The sequence below is a fragment of the Mustela putorius genome, unplaced genomic scaffold, assembly GCF_011764305.1.
Source record: "Mustela putorius furo isolate JIRA1106 unplaced genomic scaffold, ASM1176430v1.1 tig00003856_pilon_pilon_pilon, whole genome shotgun sequence".
NCBI classification, from domain to species: domain Eukaryota; kingdom Metazoa; phylum Chordata; class Mammalia; order Carnivora; family Mustelidae; genus Mustela; species Mustela putorius.
Genome location: NW_025422008.1, coordinates 1,993,304 through 2,012,482, shown reverse-complemented (window position 1 = coordinate 2,012,482; position 19,179 = coordinate 1,993,304). Strand labels below are relative to the sequence as shown.

The window sequence follows — 19,179 nt, the reverse complement described above, 5'->3', positions numbered from 1 at the left end:
GGCTGTGTGGACTCTCGGTCTTTGGCACTGCTCTAGGGGCCCCTGGATAGCTGGGATTTCCCTCTCTGGCCCCTGGGAATCTCGGCTCAGAGCCCCGCATTCCAGCCCAGCCGGCTCCAGCCCCCTTTCCGCTGTCACTTGACTCCGCTGGGCCCCAGCCCTGCATCCCTCCCACTCCTCCAGCTTTGGGCTGGGGCGAGGTGGACATCACCGACTAGGAATTTCTCCTGGGGGAGAGACCAGGGGACAAGAGTTTCAGGATTCTATGGTTTCCTCTACGCTCCCTACTGGAACCCTCTGGCCGCGCCATGCCACCTGGCCCGGGAGCGTGGGCCTGGGGTGTGGAATGTCCCAGCGGGGTGTGAGGGGCTGCCGCTCCTTCCCTGAGGCGTCTGGAAACAGCCCAGCGGGGTCTGCCAGCCCAGGGTTCCTCGGAGCACAGTCCCTGGAAGGAGGGGTCGTGAGTCTGCCCAGGTGAGGTTACTGGGGAAACATGGGCTCCACCCCCAGCCTGGCTCCACCCCCGGCCCAGCCTCTCCAGGGCCCAGATTCCCCAGCGGCTGTCTCCAGCGGGGTACGTGCTCTCGGGAACCCCTGGGGGTTTGGTCGGAGGGGACGGTGGGAAGAGGCAATTCTCCGAGTGACCATGGGGCTGTTTATTAATGAGTCCCGTAGCAGCTGAGCGTGTTGGAATTGGTGTGTCCCTGGTGGTTTGGCGCTCCTGCCCATACCGAGGGCCAGCTTCTTCCTGGTACTACTTTTGTGTACTTGTCTGGTTGTGACTTAGTGTTTCTTTCTTGGGACTGTGGTAGGGCCTGCACGTAGCGAGTGAGCTGATGTCCGCTGTGAGGTGCATTGGGGCGGGGATCTGCAGTGGACTCAAATCTTTCTGAGCCGGTGACATTGATAGGGGGTTGACAGGTGTGGGTGTGGATAGATGGTGGCCTGAGGCAGTGCGGGGGGGGGGGAGCACTTCTCACCACAGCTCTCTCTCCTGCCCCCCTCACCCAGCCTCCTTGCCCATCTTCTCTGGGACTCCTGTTCCTGGTTCTTTTGGGCTTTGTCCAGTTTTCTCTTTGTCTCCATCCCCCACAACTCCCTCACCTTGTTCAGGCCCATGCCTGCCAGTGGTCAGGGTCTCGACCTCACCTGGTCCCAAGGGAGGCTTGCCCTGAGGACTCCTGGGCCTTGAGCAGGGAGCCCAAGGGAACCAGGCCCTGGGAGTCTAGGCTGCAGGGTCCTAGAGAGGACTGGGGGATGGAAGGTGGAAGTAGAGAGAGAAGGGGCTAGGAGAGAGTTGGGGGGCGGCTACATCAGGCTCTGGGGCAATCTGAGTTGGGGTGTAGAGGACAGGAGGCCAGAGGATGCCAGAGAGAAGCAAAGGTTGGTGGTGTGGAAAGTGTGAGTCTAGGGCACTTGGTTAGGCAGGTGAGCCCTGCTCCCTTCCTCCATCCAAACTCCTGCTGCTGGGCACAGGGCCTGTGGGAACCTGCTCCTTCCCTGTGCCCTGGGGCTGCCCCCTTCACCTCCCTCTCCAGGAACTGAGCCCAGAAAGGGGGAATAGGGAGGGAGCCATCCCCTCACGGGGCCTGGATATGTGGGAGGCCCCAAGCGGGGCCTCAGCTTCGTCTGTTCCATTTAGTGGGGACCCTGGGGCCTGAGGGTTGGGCCGCGGGGAGGCGGAGGGGGCTGGGCGCGCAGCGTCAAGGGGACCGCGGCGTGGTTACCTGGGGGAGGCCCGGGTGCGCTGGGGAATGCGGGGTGGGCGTGGCAGGCAGAGGGGAGCGCGAGGCCGGGAGGGCGGCGCCGGGCGTGGGAGCGGCCGGGAAGACGCTGTCCGGGAGGGGGAAGGGCGGCTACCCCGGCGGGCGGGCGGAGGGCGGCGGGAGGGAGGGAAGGAGGGGGGAGTCGGGCTGTGGGGAGGCGGCGCCTGGGCCCGAGCCGCCCCAGCCCTGGCTCCTCTCCCCGGAACAGGCCCCCGACAGCTGCTCGCGGGAGCCGCCTCCCGACACCCGAGCCCCGCCGGCGCCTCCCGCTCCCTGCTCCTGGCTCCCTGCGCCTCCCCCGCCCCTCGCCCAGCAGCCGAGGAGGCCCCGCTCCGGGGTCGGACGCCTGGGTCTCCCAGGAAGAGCGATGAGAGGTAGGGGGTGCGGCCGGAGGACCCCTGCGGGGTGGAGGGACCGAGGCCGAGGCCGGGGGCTCCAGGGGAGGTGCGGCTGCCGGGTGAGGGCTTGGCGGCGGAGGCAGGATGCTCCCGGGCTGTTCTAGGTTGCCCAGCTCCGCCAACCGTGTCCCTGCCCGCCTCCCCAGTGCGCTGGCTTACTGTCTGAAAATGGGGGGGGGCACCTCCCTGACCTCGGAGAAAGTGTGTTTCAGCATTGAGGAAGGACCCTTTACTGAGTGTGAAGGAACTGACGCCCAGGAAGGCAGGTACTCTTGTGTGGCCCCATTGAATCATTCCCTCTGGCCCCTGGAGAAGCGGGTGTGCCCTCCTATCAGGCCAGTCCCTGCGGGCATCTACCTGCTAAGTGCTAAGTCTCTGCCCAGTCAGCTCCCAGTGGGGCAGCCTGCCCTCAGCCCAGCAGAGAGGCACTGATACCTAATCGGCCAGTGACAGCCTCCGGATGGTCAGTTGGTTCTATCCTGAGGCTGTGTCACTGCCTGGTGCGCCCCATCCTCAGTGTCCCATCCCCCCCTCCCTCCCACACCCCTTCGGTCCCCTGCTGGCTGGACTTTCCTTCCAGCACCTCTACCTGAAGTCAGTGCTCTAGGCACATGGGTGCCTCGGAAGTGAGTGCTACAGTGGAGACAGGTGAAAGCCAGAGTCTGGGAAAATGGAGCAGTGCCTCTTTTTCTCATGGCCCTTCCAGCCACCACCTTGACTTCTCTCTGGCTTGGTCTTGGTGTGTATTGGGAGGTGGGCCCCAGTTGTCTTGGGATCCTGTGTCAGAGAGCCTGAGTGTATGTGTCTCACGGTGTCCTCTAATGGTAGGAGCATGTGGTATCTGTCATTTCACGTTCACGGATGTCTAAAGATGGCTATTCACTAAGTGGGATGGAGTTGATGTGTGCATGAGCGTCTGTGATTGTCCCAGCTGGGGCAGATGTGTGTAACACATTTAAGTGTCTGTCTTTAAAAGTCTGTGAAGAGTTGTCTTTGACAGAGGGGTGTGTGTGTGTTACAATTAGCCCCAGGGTTTACAGTCAGCTTTGCAAGTTTGCATGGCTGATGAGTGGGGGTGGGGTGGGGTCATGGGGGGGTAAGGGGTGCACAGAGCTGTGTGGCTGGTGTTTGTGGTGGGGGGTGGGGATAGGAGAGGAAAAGGAAGGGCCTGCAGCAGTGACCCGGTCCCTGCTTTGTAATTGGGGTAGGGTAGGGTGGAGTGGGGTTGGGATAGGTCTTCTCAGCCTGTCCTCTGTGTGCCTGACCCAGTGGAGAGAAGTAGGGTGATTGGAGTGTTGGAGGGATTGCCCCAGACATCTGTGTGTTTCTCTGCTTGGCTCTGTGCCCTGTGCTTCTGAGCCTGCTCTATTTACCTCTTGCTTTGTGTTTCTAGCCCTGTCTCCCCCTGCCTCCTATCCTTTGCCTGTCTTTGTATCTTTGCCCGGGGCTCCTCTAGCTCCGTCTGGCTCCGATGACTCATCTGGGATAGGCATGAAGGTTACCCAGGGGAACAAGGGCCCCGCTGTTCCCGAGAGAGGTGGGGGTGGAGAGCGACACCCAGGAATTCCAGGCCAGCCGCCTGGGACCCTGCAGCCTGCTGCCCTGCACGTGGCTCCTGGACCTCCAAGGGACCAGGTGTGATGCCTCTGGTTCTAGCTCTTCTTTGATGCCTGGGTGCCCCCCGCAACTCAGTCAGCCCCCTCAGCTGCTGCTTCAGAGCTGTGGGGTCTCAGCTGCCTCTTACATTCCTGCCCTAGAGCATGATGGGAGCAGCTGGAAGAGGACAAAGGGATGGGGGAGTATCCCCCCACTCTTCCTACCTCCTGGGGTGACCTGGCCTCCCTGCCTGTAGACCCGCCCTCGTCTCCAAGGCAACTCAGGCCTTTCCTCAGCACTGGGCTTCTCCTTCAGAGGCAGCCACCTTCAGAAAATGGGAACTGGGGGGACAGGATGTCTGGGTCTTAAGAAGGGAAGCAGAATGAGGAGAGCTGGGATAGCAGGCTTTGGATCTGATGGCAGAGGTGGGGGACGGCATTAGGGGTGGCCCTAGGGGTCCCTCGGGATTCCAGGGCCTGGGGAGCTCAGTGCAGACCTCCAGGAAGAGGAGAGGTCAGAGCATCTTCTGCTGTTCTGCAGAGGGTAGATAACTTGGATTCACAAGGAGATACCAGTTGAAATTGTTTTAGGTAGTGTGTGCCATCCAGGCCCTAGTGAAGAGCAGGGATTCTCCGACTTTCATGGGCACGGATCCTGGGGGTTGTGTTAAAATGCAGATTCTGATTCAGCATATCTTGGGGAGGGATGAAGTTCTGCCTGTCTCCCAAGTGCCTGTGTGCTGTGGGGCTGCCAGTCTTGGGGTGACACTGGGCTTAGTGGGGCTACAGAGGACAGTGAGATTGGAAAACCCTGGGGTCCCCCACTTTTCTTAGAATTCTGGGATCATAGGTGGGGAGTGGACCAGAGTTTAGCCTGGCGTCTGGCACATGGGGAGCATTCTAAGAACACAGCTGATGCTGTTAAGCAGCTTTTGCTGTTGTCACTTTACTCCTGTTATTCCCAGAGCAATCCATTCTGCCTGTCTGTCTTTGGCTGTGACTCCGGCTCCTTGACTTTCACTCACCCTACCCCTTGTTTGCTCCCCTGCAGAGATGCTACCCCCACCCCCTTAGGCCTGAGGAATCAGGAGCTATGGGGCCAGGGGCCCTCACATCTCTGCCGCTGCTGCTGCTGCTGCTCTTGGTGGCAACTGGAGATGCTGATATGAAGGGACATTTTGACCCTGGTGAGGAACCTGGCTCCTGGGTCTCTGAGGATGGGGCTTGGGAGACAGAGCCAGGGGCCTTGACCCTCTGTATGCCTGTGTTCACCCAGCCAAGTGCCGCTATGCCCTGGGCATGCAGGACAGGACCATTCCAGATGGAGACATCTCTGCCTCCAGCTCTTGGTCAGATTCCACTGCTGCTCGCCACAGCAGGTAACTGGCACACATGGGGCACTGCTCTGGAGGGAGCTCCTGGGGCCTCTACTTGCCCTTCCGAGTCCTCTGCCCAAGCCCAGAGGCTGCTCGGAGGGCCAGTGCCAATGAAACCCCACCCTGCATCCTGAGGGGCTTGAAATACTAGAGACAGAGGCAGACCAGATGTTCCTTGTGACCTCTTGCTCCCTCCCAGGCTGGAGAGCAGCGACGGGGATGGGGCCTGGTGCCCTGCGGGGCCGGTCTTTCCGAAGGAGGAGGAGTACCTGCAGGTGGATCTGCGGCGGCTGCACCTGGTGGCTTTGGTGGGCACCCAAGGGAGGCATGCGGGAGGCCTGGGCAAGGAGTTCTCCCCCAGCTACCGGTTGCGTTACTCCCGGGACGGCCACCGCTGGATGGACTGGAGGGACCGCTGGGGTCAGGAGGTGAGGCCGGTGGGGGCAGCCTTGAGGGAAGGTTGGCTCTCCTCTTGTCCCCCAGCTATACTATAAATGCCACCTGTCCACTCATGACTGCCGATTTCTCCCTTCTCTAGCCCAAGCCTCTCTCTTGAGCTCCATCTAGCACTGCAAACATGACCACCTTCTGGGCCTTTCCACCTGAATGTCTAATGGGCATCTCAAACCTACCGTAAACCTCCCAAGCTGACTTTGAATCCCGTTCCCACCCCAAACCTGCTCCTCCCCCAACTCAGGCCAGTTGCTCAGGCCCCAAGCTAAGATGATATCTCGGATTCCTCCGGTCTCTCACCCTCCTGCTTCCAAAGCACCAGCAAGGCCCATCTGTTCTACTTCCGCATTTCCTGAATCCAACCATTTCTCACCACTGTCGCCTCTACCACCCCAGGCCACACACCACACCATCCTAGGCTTAGATGAATCTGCTGGCCTCCAGAGTGCTCTTCCTGCTCCTGTCTGTTCCCACCTGAATTGTCTCCACCTGGAGGCTTCGTCCACTGTACCTGAGAAAATGCAGATCAGATGAGGCGCACCTGGTCCATGACCCTCCACTGGCTTTCCACTGTGGAACCAAAGCTAAGCTCCTTCCTGGGTGCAGAAGCTTAGCCTGGCCTGGCTCTTGCCCGCTTCCTTTACTCCTCCCTCCTGTATTCTCACTCCACTTGGGCCCACTGGCTTTCTTGCTGTCCCTGGAACGAGCACAGATACATCCCACAGCTTTAGGACATTTTTGCTTGTCAGTCTCTGTGCCTGGAGAGCCTCTCCCCCAGATGTTCCTGGCTTCTCCTTCCACTCAGTTCTCCTCTAGATATCACCTCCTTAGAGAGCCTACCTCCCACTGCTTTAGCCCCACACCCTGCCACTTGTACTGCACAGCTGTTTTTCCTACTGGAATCTCAGTGTGGCATGGGGAGAGAGGAGGGACAGATGTTTACCACTGAGAACGTGCATGGCTGGCACAGCCAATGCCTGCTGAGTGGACAGAGAGGATGGGGTGAAGGAAGAGAGGGAAGGTGGAAGCAGAGGTGCCGAGCTCTGAGAAATGGGTAGAATCTGTGCACAGTGGGATGGATGTCTTAGATACAAATGGAGACAGGTAGGGTTCGGGGCTGACACTGAAGGTTGAGGACAAAGCACCAGGCTGAGAGATGTGTCAGAGGTCCTTTTTAAAAGATTTTATTTATTTATTTGACAGAGAGACACACACACAGAGAGAGGGAACACAAGCAGGGGGAGCGGGAGAGGGAGAAGCAGGCTTCCCACCGAGCAGGGAACCCGATGTGGGCCTCGATCCTAGGACCCTGGGATCATGACCTGAGCCTAAGGCAGCCAACTGAGCCACCCAGGTGCCCGTGTCAGGTCTTTGCTATAGCCCCTCATTTTAGAAATGCCTGGCTGTACCCCAGAGCCCTGGGTGCTCAACACCAGTCTTCATGAGTCTCCTTGTGGCTACTGTGTGCTGGGCCAGGGGACCGTGGCTGACTGGGAAGTGAGATCCAACCCAGAGCCTTTTCCACTCATCCACCCTAATTCTTGGGCCACAGGTGATTTTAGGTAATGAGGACCCTGGGGGCGTGGTGCTGAAGGACCTGGGACCCCCCATGGTGGCCCGGCTGGTTCGCTTTTACCCCCGGGCTGACCGGGTCATGAGTGTCTGTCTGCGGGTGGAGCTCTATGGCTGCCTCTGGAAGGGTAAGTCATTCAGACCCCCGAGAATTTGTTTCCTGGGCTGGGGCCTGGGGAGAAGGGCCTCCAGAATCCTCTTTCTCTTGTTGGGAAGCTGTCACTCTGAGTGGGGGGCAGTGCTGGCCAACTTTGTCCCCTCCATGCCCGGGGGCCTGTGGAGGGACACAGGAAGGGACTGATGCAAGGGAGCGGGAGAGAGGCTGCCTGCCTCTAACATCACCTCTGCAACCCTGCCCCAGACGGACTGCTGTCTTACACAGCCCCTGTGGGGCAGACGATGTACTTATCTGAGGCAGTGCACCTGAACGACTCCACCTACGATGGACACACCACACACGCTGTTGGCGGGTAAGAGAGGCAGGCTGTGCAGTGGGGGAGCCTGGGGTGGGAGGAAGGATGTGGTGGGTGGGGTCAAGAGTCTTGGCAGTGAGATGGAAGAACTGGGGAGAGGGACAGGTTAGGTGGGGCCTTGGGGACACAAGATCAGGATTGGAGGGTAGCAAGGCAACTACTAGCTCATGTGACACTTTGTGTGAGTTAGTAAAAGGCACTGCTTTGCTAAGAAATATCTGTTGGAAACTGTCTCCATAAATACACACACCTTAGGCTGCTTGGTGCCCCCTAGAGGTGGTGTCTCCGTGCAACCACTGCAATTCTGGGAGTGAGAGAGAAGCCACAGCGGGGAGGTCGAGGCCTGGGATGGCAGAGCAAATGGATGGGTGCCACTCTCTTCTCTGCCACCCTCTGGTTCCTCTGCTGTCCTGCTCTCCAGGCTGCTGTATGGAGGTCTGGGTCAGCTGGCGGATGGTGTGGTGGGGCTGGATGACTTTAGGAAGAGCCAGGAGCTGCGGGTCTGGCCAGGCTATGACTATGTGGGGTGGAGCAACCACAGCTTCCCAGCTGGCTATGTGGAGATGGAGTTTGAGTTTGACCGGCTGAGGGTTTTCCAGGCCATGCAGGTAAGCGTGTCCGGCTCTTCGGAGACCAGGGTGATTGCTCCTGGGGTGCTCACCTGGGCTCTCCTGGCCTTGACCCTGTGTTCCTCCTCCCTTCCCCCCCAGGTCCACTGTAACAACATGCACACCCTGGGAGCCCGCCTGCCTGGTGGGGTGGAATGTCGCTTCAAGCGGGGCCCTGCCATGGCCTGGGAGGGGGAGCCTGTACGCCACGCCCTGGGTGGCAGCCTGGGGGACCCCAGAGCCCGGGCTGTGTCTGTGCCCCTGGGCGGCCGCGTGGGCCGCTTTCTGCAGTGCCGCTTCCTCTTTGCTGGGCCTTGGTTACTCTTCAGCGAAATCTCCTTCATCTCTGGTAAGCCACTGGTCTCTGCCCAGTCCTCATCCTCTAGGATTGCCAACCTGCAGGATGCCAAAATATCCACTCCCAGCACCAGATCCATCTACCACTCGTGAGACTTCCCAAGAAGAGATGCCCAGAATAATTGGAACGTCTCCCTACTCCTTCCCCCCAGCCCTATCTTGGCTTTATCAGCCCTTCCCTCATGACTGATACTGAGCTGGTAGGACAGTGTTGGCTATAAAAACACAAAGTACTCTGTACTGGTTGAGAAATAGCCTCTTCTCCAGGCCGCCTGGTACCCAAGATCCCCACCTGGGGCTCTCTCTCTCTGGGAGTCCTGTATCTCCTCACAACCCAGCAGTTAAACACTTGACATCCGCAATAGCCAGTCCCCCTCCTTTGGATGGGTGGGTACATATACTGAGTATCGCCCATGCTGCTAGTGGTAGAATCCACAGGTCTCATGCCAGCAGCTTCCCTTTGGGTCCTCTTCCCTCTCTGACTCCATCCTTTCTTCTCGTCCTTCTCTATAGATGTTATGAATGACTCCTCTCCAGCTCTGGGGGGCACCTTCCCACCGGCTCCATGGTGGCCACCTGGCCCACCTCCCACCAACTTCAGTAGCCTGGGTGAGCAGCCTGGGGCCTCCTCCCAAACCAGTGGGTCCTGTGCTGCCATTGCTACTGGGGCCACCCCCACTCGGGTGGGAAGCCTCCTGTGGTTCTGACTCTCTTGTCTCTGACAGAGCTAGAGCCCCGAGGCCAGCAACCTGTGGCCAAGGCGGAGGGGAGCCCAACTGCCATTCTCATCGGCTGCCTGGTGGCCATCATCTTGCTGCTGCTGCTCATCATTGCCCTCATGCTCTGGCGGCTGCACTGGCGCAGGCTCCTCAGCAAGGTGAACGGTGTGGGGGTGGGGACCTGCGGGTGTAGGCTGTGGGGGAGGGGGGAGGGGATTAAGGGGAGCAGGGGGTTACAATGTGAAGAGCACAGACAGGGTGTGGGGGTGGAGACTGAGGCCAATGTGTATGGGGATGCCTGCGTTAGTTTGGGTCCTGTGGGGACCACAGAACACAGTCTAATTAAGATAACCAGAGGTGGGCTCAGTAAAGTGCCAGGTTGCAAAGGAGTGGGCGGCCTTATGGAAATCGCAAAGAGTAGTGAAATTCCCACAGAACTGTCACCACTCATGGGCTGTGGCCATGCAAGATGAGAGGAGGGAAGTTACCAGAACCTGGAGGAGTGAGTCTGGGGAAAGGCTCCTTGAGACGGGCGGTGGACTTTGCTTCAAGGATACAGCTAGCCTGAGTCCACTTCTCAGGGAGGGGCTGGGAGACTAATCACCCTGACCTTACTTCCCACCTGCCCAACAAACTCCTCTCCAGCCAACCCAAACTGAGCCAGTTGATAAAGTCCACACTAGTCAACCTCTTGGGGTAGGAGCCAGATGGGAAAGGGGGAGAGTGGAGCTAGAAAGGCAGAGAGGAGTGAGGAAGAAACCAGGCATACTCCAAGCCCCTGGCTTCCTGGTGAGAGTTTGGTGGGGGTGATATGCATGAAGGTTGATGGTTCTATAATTATCTGGTCAGATTTGGGTTAGAATCCTATTATGGGACATCAGGGGACTGACCTACATGCTCTTGAACCTTTGTTTCTTTAGAAAGAGAGTTAATAGTGATACCACTATGTGAAATAGAACTAATAGTAGATACCACTATGCGACTGTTGTGAGGACTGAAGGGGAGAAGGGGAGCTTGTCATTAAATGAGCTGGAATCATGTGCAGTTAACGTTCCCATTCCCGCAACAAGGCCGAGCGCCGGGTTTTAGAAGAGGAGCTGACAGTTCATCTGTCTGTCCCTGGGGACACCATCCTCATCAACAACCGCCCAGGCCCTCTTGAGCCACCCCCTTACCAGGAACCCCGCCCTCGTGGGAATCCACCCCATTCTGCTCCCAGTGTCCCCAACAGCTCTGGTAAGACCTGCCTTGTTCTAGTCCTACCTCCGTCCTCTGCTTATTTTCTTATTGTATCCCTTTTCCTCTCTGTTTCCATTCCCTTCTTTTTCTGTCTTTCCAATTTCAACTCATTTTCTTTATTTCTGTGCCCTGGTCACCACACTGTATCACTCCCATGTCCTTACCTTATAATTTTTCTCAAGAATTTCCCATGTATTACCCCTAATCCCTAGTGGTCTCGTTTTGTTTGTGTCCCATACACATTTCTCTCTTCTTTGTTGTGCCCTCTCATTGTATCTTCTAGCCCCTCTCCTTTCTCCTAGACTTGCCATGTTCATTCCATCCGTCCATCCATCCATTATCCATCCTTCTATCTGTATTTATGTGTATGTTCATCCTTCTGTCCATTCATTCCTCTATCCACCATCTGACCATTTATCCATTATGCATCCATCCATAAATATTCATACATCTATTAACCCATCTGTCATCCATCCATCCAGCCACCCATCCAATCTTCCATCTCTCTGTCCATCCATTTTACCACCCATCTGTCCTCTGTCTGTCTGTCTACCAATCCGCTATTCATCCATGTTCATACATCTGTTCACCCATTCATCCATCTGTACATCCATCTATCTATCATCCAATTGCTGGATGCATCATCCATCCATCCATCATCCATCCAAGTATATTCAAACATCCATTTGTTCATCTCCCCATTCATCCATCCACCATCCAACCATTCACCTGCCATTCATCCAGCCATCCATATATATTTATCTATTTATTTCTCTATCTATCCATTCATCCATTCAACCATTCATTTATCATCCATCCATCTACCCATCCGTCTGTCCGTCTGTTCACTCGTTATTCATCCAGCAATCCAGCACTCTCCAGATCCTTGTTTTATCCTGTCCCTGTCTCTCAGTACATTCATTCCCATCAGCCCTGGTCTTGCCCTATTCCAGGTCTCCTTGTCTGTCTAGCCTTGAGTCTCATCCCTTCCACGTGTCTCCCCCCCTCCTTCTCCCGACAGCGTTGCTGCTCTCCAATCCAGCCTACCGCCTCCTTCTGGCCACTTACGCCCGTCCCCCTCGGGGCCCTGGCCCCCCCACACCCGCCTGGGCCAAACCCACCAACACCCAGGGTAAGCCCCTCTGCCTCTGGGCTCCTCCAGGCTCCCCATACCTTTACAGGGGCAGGGAAAAGTCCTCACACCTTGCATTCCCTCCTCTCCCTGCTGTGGCCTCTTTTGCTCTCCTGAGCTCCCAAGGAGGAAGCTCTAATGCCCTTAGCTCTCCTCTGCTCTGCTTGTTCCTTCTTAAAGCCTTTCCCTTGAGCACAGGAGCAGAAAGCTCACTGGTTCTCAGCTCTGTCTTCTTCCTCCTCTTCTACCCCATCTATTCTGCTCTCCAGAGCCAGAGAGGAGGTTGCTATACTGACCCCAGGTTCTCTTATAACTCCTCCTTTGTTTCCTCTCTCTCTAGAGCTGCAAGGAGGAGGGCCTCTCACCCTGGGTGCTTGCCCTCTCCCCCCATGTGTACTCTCTCTGCAGTCCCAGAGGTGAAGGCTCATACCCTGCCCTTACTGTCTGCTCTTCCTCTCCTTGGTGTTGCCTTCTCTTATTGTTGCTCCTTCCCCAGGGCTAAGAGGGGACAGTTCTGCTTCCTCTCCTCTGTCTGTAGATTCCTTGTTGTCCTGCCCGTGAGGAACTGTTCCCCTCTCCCCCTTTCTGTGTGCCCCTGTCTCTGCTTGTCTTTGAGCTTGGAGTATTGGGTCAGGGAGGGTTTGGGTAACCATGGCAGGGAGGAGCCAGGGCTGAAAGTTGTGTGGGGAGGTGCAGGTAGGTAGAACAGCTAAGTGAACAGGAGGGGCTGGCGGTGAGTGGGACAAGGACTTAGAAGGTGGGAGGTAACCAGATGACTGGCACCATCCTTCTTCTGATGGTGGGTAGAGGAATTCCTCTTTTAGTCAAGACTTCTGTCATGGTCTCTTGGGCTGTGCTGGGATCCCTAGAGAATAGACGATGTCATTCTTTGTTCAACTGTTTCCATTGCCTTAAACTCTGAAACAGTTCACTCTCATCTCATGCCAGCATCTTCTCTGGTTTGAGGTTGGTGGGTAGAATACCAAGAAGATGGATCATAGACCCAGTCTCTCACCCAGCTGGGAGACAAGGGAGGCTGGGGTGTGGAGAACCATGGCTCTCAAGGGCTGCTCTTGATGCTTTGTCTTGTCTTCTTTCCCCTCACCCCTCCAGCCTGCAGTGGGGACTATATGGAGCCTGAGAAGCCGGGTGCCCCGCTTCTGCCCCCACCTCCCCAGAACAGCGTCCCCCATTATGCCGAGGCTGACATTGTCACCCTGCAGGGCGTCACCGGGGGCAACACCTATGCTGTGCCCGCTCTGCCCCCAGGGGCTGCCGGGGATGGGCCTCCCAGAGTGGATTTTCCTCGGTCTCAGCTCCGCTTCAAGGAGAAGCTTGGCGAGGGCCAATTTGGGGAGGTAAGGAGGATCCCTGCCCAGCTATCAGCGGTGTCTTGACTGTCTGGAGCTCTGATGTCATGCCCATATACCCCCATTGGTCAGAACCTGTCATCTGTGACTGTGTTATCGCAGTTGACCCTGTGACTTCAGTGAATCATGTGACTTTCTAACAAATGAGCTGCTTTCCCCAGGTGCACCTGTGTGAGGTAGAAAACCCTCAAGATCTGGTCAGTCTTGATTTCCCCCTTAATGTGTGCAAGGGACACCCTTTGCTGGTAGCTGTCAAGATCCTACGGCCAGATGCCACCAAGAATGCCAGGTGAGGACCAGGGATGGTGTCTGGTGATAGGGAAAGGAGGCCATGAAGAATGGGGAATATGGTAGAGACCAACAGGAGGAGTGGCTGGGGAAGGAAGTTTGCATCTCAGGCTGATGTCAGTCCAGGTCTCAGTGTCACTAGTGAGTCAGCTTGTCTCCTGGGGTTAGGGTGCTGGTCTGCATGAGCAGGAGAGAAAGGACAGATCAGCCCCTCAGTGTCCCTGCCACCTCCCCGCTTTTCTAGGAATGATTTCCTGAAGGAAGTGAAGATCATGTCGAGGCTAAAGGACCCAAACATCATCCGGCTCCTGGGCGTGTGTGTGCAGGATGACCCCCTCTGCATGATTACCGATTACATGGAGAATGGTGACCTTAACCAGTTCCTCAGTGCCCACCAGCTAGAGGACAAGGTGGCCGAGGGGGCCCCCAGAGATGGGGAGGCTGCCCCAGGGCCCACCATCAGGTACCCACTTACCCAGGCTGGCCCTTTTCTGAGAGCTCCCCGGGGAGGGCTCTCCTCTCCCCTTGCACCAACCTGGATCCAGCATGGGATGTGGGGACAGGTAGTCAGGTTCAGGGGGGTGGGGACTGGGGTGAGGAATACATGGCCTTGTTCATCTGGGGACTGAGAAGCAAGAAGTTACTACAGGGGGTTGCTGAAGGGACTTGGACTCTGTCAGGAATCTCCCTCTGCTCTTGCTCACCCTCAATGCCTGAGTCCAGACAACAGAGCAGCAGCTCCCTGGGTCAGATGAGCCAAACAAGCATTGTGTGGGCACCTCCCCCTGGCCTCTGTGTGGGCATTCCATCTCTGCACCAGCAGTAGACACAACCCAGTCCCAGGGAGTGGCCCCCCCCCCTTCCTCTCCCAGGAATCTGTGAGGTGGGTATGAGTCTGGGACTGCCTCTAGGGACCCTCTCTTATTGGCTCTGTCCTCAGCTACCCCATGCTGCTACACGTGATGGCTCAGATTGCCTCGGGCATGCGCTATCTGGCCACACTCAACTTTGTGCATCGGGACCTGGCCACAAGGAACTGCCTGGTTGGGGAAAATTTCACTATCAAAATTGCTGACTTCGGCATGAGCCGGAACCTCTATGCTGGGGACTATTATCGCGTGCAGGGCCGGGCAGTGCTGCCCATCCGGTGGATGGCCTGGGAGTGCATCCTCATGGTGAGAGGCCCTGAGAGAGGCGGGCAGGGCACGGTTGGGCAGGGGTTGGCAGGGAAGGGTGGTAGGGGGAAGCACTGACTGCTCTGTGGTCTCTGACAAGTCACTTGCCTTCCCCACACTGCAGTTCCCTCATCTCTGAAGTGAGGGTTTGGGCCAGTGCTCTGTAAGTTTCCCTCTGGCTCTAGGGACCAGAGAAAGTAGGGAGGAGTGGTATGATGGGAAAGGGTTCAGGAGCCAAGAGTGGGTACAAGAGCAGGAGTCAGGGAGCAAGAGAGGTAAGGGGAGACAGGAGGCTAGAGCTAAAAAGGTAGGAGTTGGGAGAGAATCAGGACCAGAAAATGAGGGTCATGGTGTAAAGGAAGGGTGTCTAGAAGAAGGAAGAGTTCAGGGAGAGGACTAGAGCCTGAGAAAGAAGGCAGAGCCTGAAGGAGGGAGGAACAGGCTTGTTGGGAGGGACCAGCCAGGAGGAGTCAGCCTGGGGAAGTGCTGAGTGGACGGGGCCTGTGGGGAGATGAGGAGGGTCTCTGTTACCTGATGTCTTTCTCTGCCTTTGTTGCTTTATCCACACGCCAGGGGAAGTTCACGACGGCAAGTGACGTGTGGGCCTTTGGGGTGACCCTGTGGGAGGTGCTGATGCTCTGCCGGGCCCAGCCGTTTGGGCAGCTCACTGATGAGCAAGTCATTGAGAACGCAGGGGAGTTCTTCCGGGACCAGGGCCGCCAGGTCAGAGCAGAAGGGAGGGAAGATAAGGTTGTGGGTCTGGGAGGGCCAGAGCCTGTCATCTTGGGAACTAAAGACCATTTGTTCCCTGCCTTTCGTCCACCCTGTCATAATGCAGGTGTACCTTTCTCGGCCCCCTGCCTGCCCTCTGGGCCTGTACGAGCTGATGCTTCGGTGCTGGAGCCGGGAGCCTGAGCAGCGACCACCCTTTTCCCAGCTACATCGGTTCCTGGCCGAAGATGCGCTCAACACGGTGTGAATCACACCCAGCTGCCCCTTTCTCAGGGAGGATTCAGGCAAAGCCAGAGGCAATAAACAAGAGGATTTTCATGGCACCCCCACTCCATTCCCTGTCCCAACCACCTTTCACCTCTGAAAGAGAGGCAATGTGACCACAGGTAGGCTGGGCCTGCCAGGGAGCTGACGCCTCCCTTCCAGGGACATACTCTCATGCCCTCTTTCTGCTCCTCTCTTAGAAGCCTCCGCCACCCACCCAGCTGGCCCTGTGGATGGGATCCTCTCTGACCTCTTCTAGCCATCCCTGGGGGGGGGGGGGGAGATAGGGGCACATATAGGACAGACACTGGATAAGGCCTATTGGAGCACCTGGGCCCCACTGGACAACACTGGTTCCAAGAGAGAAGGCTGTGCCCCCCCCCCCCCCGCCAGCCTCCAGCCTCTCTCTCCTTCCGTCACACACTGGATCCCATTGGCTGAGAATCTGGGGATTGAGGAGGACAAAAAGGGGAGAAAGATGTTCCCTTGTGCGAACTCCTGGAATTGTCCTTGACTTTGGCTTCTCCCTCCTCCATCCTCTGACACACTGGACCTGGGGGTGATCCCTGTCCCCAACCCCCAGCCATCCCCACTTCCCACCTAGCTAGAACTTCTCTAAGCCTGTATGTTTCTATGGATTAAATACTGGGATTAGGGGGAAAGAGGGAGCAATGGCCTGTGGCCTTCGGGTTGGACACCTCTGTTGTAGCTGCCATATTGGTTTTTCTATAATCACTTGGGGTTTGTACATTTTGGGGGGGAGAGACACAGATTTTTACACTAATATATGGATCTAGCTCAATGCAATTTTAATATCCTGCACTAGGCAGGTAATAATAAAGGTTGAGTTTTCCACAGGTGTGAGTGGATTTCTTGCAGTTTTGGTAAAATCTGCTTCCTGTGTCTGTTCCCAACTCATTTCCATTTCCTTCCTTCTCCTTTCTTCTCCTCCCCACTCCATTTCCTACTGTATCTTGCCCAGCACAGTGTTCTGTCTATAAGCCAGGCTCTTGCCTGTGGGGACCTCAGGTCCTATATGAATGTATGAACTTTGTAAACTCCAGTGGGAGCTCTGCAGGAGGCTTAGAGGGGGCTGAATTAGGCCTGATGGCTTACCCTTGTTTGATCCATGGGTCCCTTTGGCAGACTAGAGCGGTCTACTGATTCCTCCTCAGATTTGTTTTAAAATGTGTTACACGTACACACACACACACACGTGTGCACACACAAATGTGTATATCTCATATATGATCATAGAAGAAATCGAGTTTCCTAAAATGTTAAAAAAAAAACCTATCACATGGTAACCTATGTGTTTTTAAAATATATTTAATAACAATATCTAGCAGGAGATGTGGTAACTACTAACATTCTCCAAATAATAATAAGCATAAAAGGTACTCAATACTCCGAGATTTCTACAAAAGTAGTGGGATACAAAAAGAGCTGAGGTGTCTCGGTGACAAGTCCCGGTCCTGCTAATACTACCGGGGGTTTTGCTTATATTCATACTTGCAGGAAATGCTATATTTCTGTTAGAGGTTAATAAAAACAGAGGTGTACATTTTGGGGCCCTAATTCTAGGACCCCCCTTCAAGGGTCTGGAAGTCTCAGGCAGAGAATCTTTGGATTTGGCTGATGAGATGTATAGATGAGCCAATAGGTGTGAGCTATTTGTGTGGGAACCAGAAGCAAGAGCTTAAATAATTTCAGAGGTCTGGAAGGATGAGCCACAACCACCAACAGAGCATTAACAGAGTTTTAAATGGGTTAGGAAAAAAAAAAAATCACTTGCAAGTAGTGGAAAAGGCAAACTTATCTTTTTTTTTTTTTTTAAAGATTTTATTTATTTACTTGACAGACAGAGATCACAAGTAGGCAGAGAGGCAGGCAGAGAGGAGGAAGCAGGCTCCCCGCTGAGCAGAGAGCCCGATGTGGGGCTCGATCCCAGGACCCTGAGATCATGACCTGAGCCGAAAGCAGAGGCTCAACCCACTGAGCCACCCAGGCGCCCCAAAGGCAAACTTATCTTGATGGAAGTTTGTGTGAAATAAAGACCCTGGGGTCTTGGTTGATGATATTCACCAAATGAGCCAACTGGATAAGGGGAAAAGCAGACTCTTCTGCTGAGCAGGGAACCTGATGTGGGGCTCCATCCCAGGACCTTGGGATCGTGACCTGAGCCAAAGGCAGAGGCTTAATCGACTGAGCCACCCAGGTGTTCCGTGATCTATGTTTTAAGACACGTTGATGGGTCAGGAGTTTAGAGGCCAGGACACAGAATGGTGAACAACAGATCCCATGGCTGTGAGCTGAGAACTCCCAAAGCTCCAGACATATGCAATCACCTGGAATTCATTTGAACTTGTCTCAGAATATTCAAATCTGCTCCTCCATGGGGTCCGAAAGTCAGTGAATGGCAGCATCATCCATTCAGCTTCACATGCCAAAACCTTGGGGATCATCCCTGACGCCTCTTCTCCCCTCTTCCCACCTTCCAAGGCCAGCCTATCATGAAGCTCTGTTGATCTTGCTTCCCAGATTTCCCTTAAATTTGTCATTTCTCTTCATCTCCATCACCATCCTGGCACATGCTACCTCCATCTTGCCCAGACTACTGCAGTAGTTTCCCAGGGTCTATTTCTGCTCTTTGATTTGTTTTCTGTTGCCACCAAACATAAATCTGACCCTGCTACTTTATTTCAAATCCTTTAATGGCTTCCTGTTGATCTTAGAATAAAGAACAAAATCTTCCTGACCAAGTTTGCCCACCTCATTCTTCAGCATCCTCCCCCACTCTGTCCTTCATACACCACTGGCCTAGTTCCAGTTCCCGCAACCGCCCACAGTCCCTCCTGCCATGGCCTTTGCAGAATCTTGTTCCCCTCCCTGCTGTCTTTGCCTTGTTAAGTCCTGCTTGTCCTTCAGCAATCTTCCCCCACTTGGCAACCAAATCAAATCCCCTCTTGCTGCTTTCAGGCACAGGACTTTCTTCTTTGTAGTACTTACTCTAGGTGTGATTTTACTTTTTAAAGAAAATAATGAATAACAATATTATTTACTGAGCACCTATTACATGCCAGGACAATACTTATTACATATTTTATCTTATTTAATACAACATATGAAATAGCTAATGTTATTGCCATTTCACAGAAAAGAAAACTTAATTGTTTTTTTGGAAAGGATTTTATTTTTATTTTTCTGAGAGCGAGTGCAAGCACCAGTGTGCACGTGCACAACTAGTTGAGAGGGAGGGGCAGAGGGAGAGGCAGACTCCCCACTGAGCAGAGAGCCCATGCAGGACTCAATCCCAGCACCCTGAGATCATGACCTGAGCTGAAGGTGCCAACTGAACCACCCAGGTGCCTAAAAACTTGTTTTAAGCAACTTGCTCAAGGCCACACAGCCAGGAAACTGCAAAGCTGGTCAGAAGCAGCCAGTAGGCTCTGGGCTCTCTGTTCTTTCTCTCCAGGATGCTGCCTGAGGGGACGAGGTTATGAACTCTCCATCACAGGTTGGATAATCCTGTTTTGGGAAGCTCCCAGGATCCCAGGCTGATTATCCAGCTCTAGAAACAGCCTGTTCTCAGTTCCTGACATCAGACAAATTGCCCCCATTCATTGCATCCCTTCAGGCAGGACTCTCCAAGAGAATCTGTG

At 55.3% G+C, this 19,179-nt stretch overlaps 1 protein-coding gene across 9 annotated transcripts; it reads left to right on the top strand.

Annotated features, from left to right (window-relative positions):
- The first annotated feature begins 478 nt into the window (after window positions 1–478).
- Window positions 479–16,374, top strand: DDR1 (discoidin domain receptor tyrosine kinase 1). 9 transcript variants are annotated; one of them, XM_013050554.2, is made up of 19 exons: window positions 1,919–2,140; window positions 2,311–2,430; window positions 4,811–4,946; window positions 5,036–5,138; window positions 5,335–5,563; window positions 7,141–7,288; window positions 7,522–7,630; window positions 8,055–8,241; window positions 8,344–8,590; window positions 9,112–9,207; window positions 9,324–9,475; window positions 10,388–10,553; window positions 11,578–11,688; window positions 12,802–13,046; window positions 13,220–13,347; window positions 13,591–13,809; window positions 14,287–14,521; window positions 15,095–15,244; window positions 15,360–16,374. In XM_013050554.2, the coding sequence occupies exons 3-19, from the start codon at window positions 4,853–4,855 to the stop codon at window positions 15,498–15,500; spliced, it is 2,760 nt and encodes a 919-aa protein (XP_012906008.2). In that variant the 5' UTR covers window positions 1,919–2,140; window positions 2,311–2,430; window positions 4,811–4,852; the 3' UTR covers window positions 15,501–16,374. The 9 variants fall into 9 exon arrangements, with proteins under 9 accessions (XP_044921132.1, XP_012906003.2, XP_012906008.2 ...); XM_013050553.2 differs by having other exon boundaries at window positions 2,269–2,426; XM_013050552.2 differs by having other exon boundaries at window positions 2,269–2,430.
- The last annotated feature ends 2,805 nt before the right edge of the window (window positions 16,375–19,179 follow it).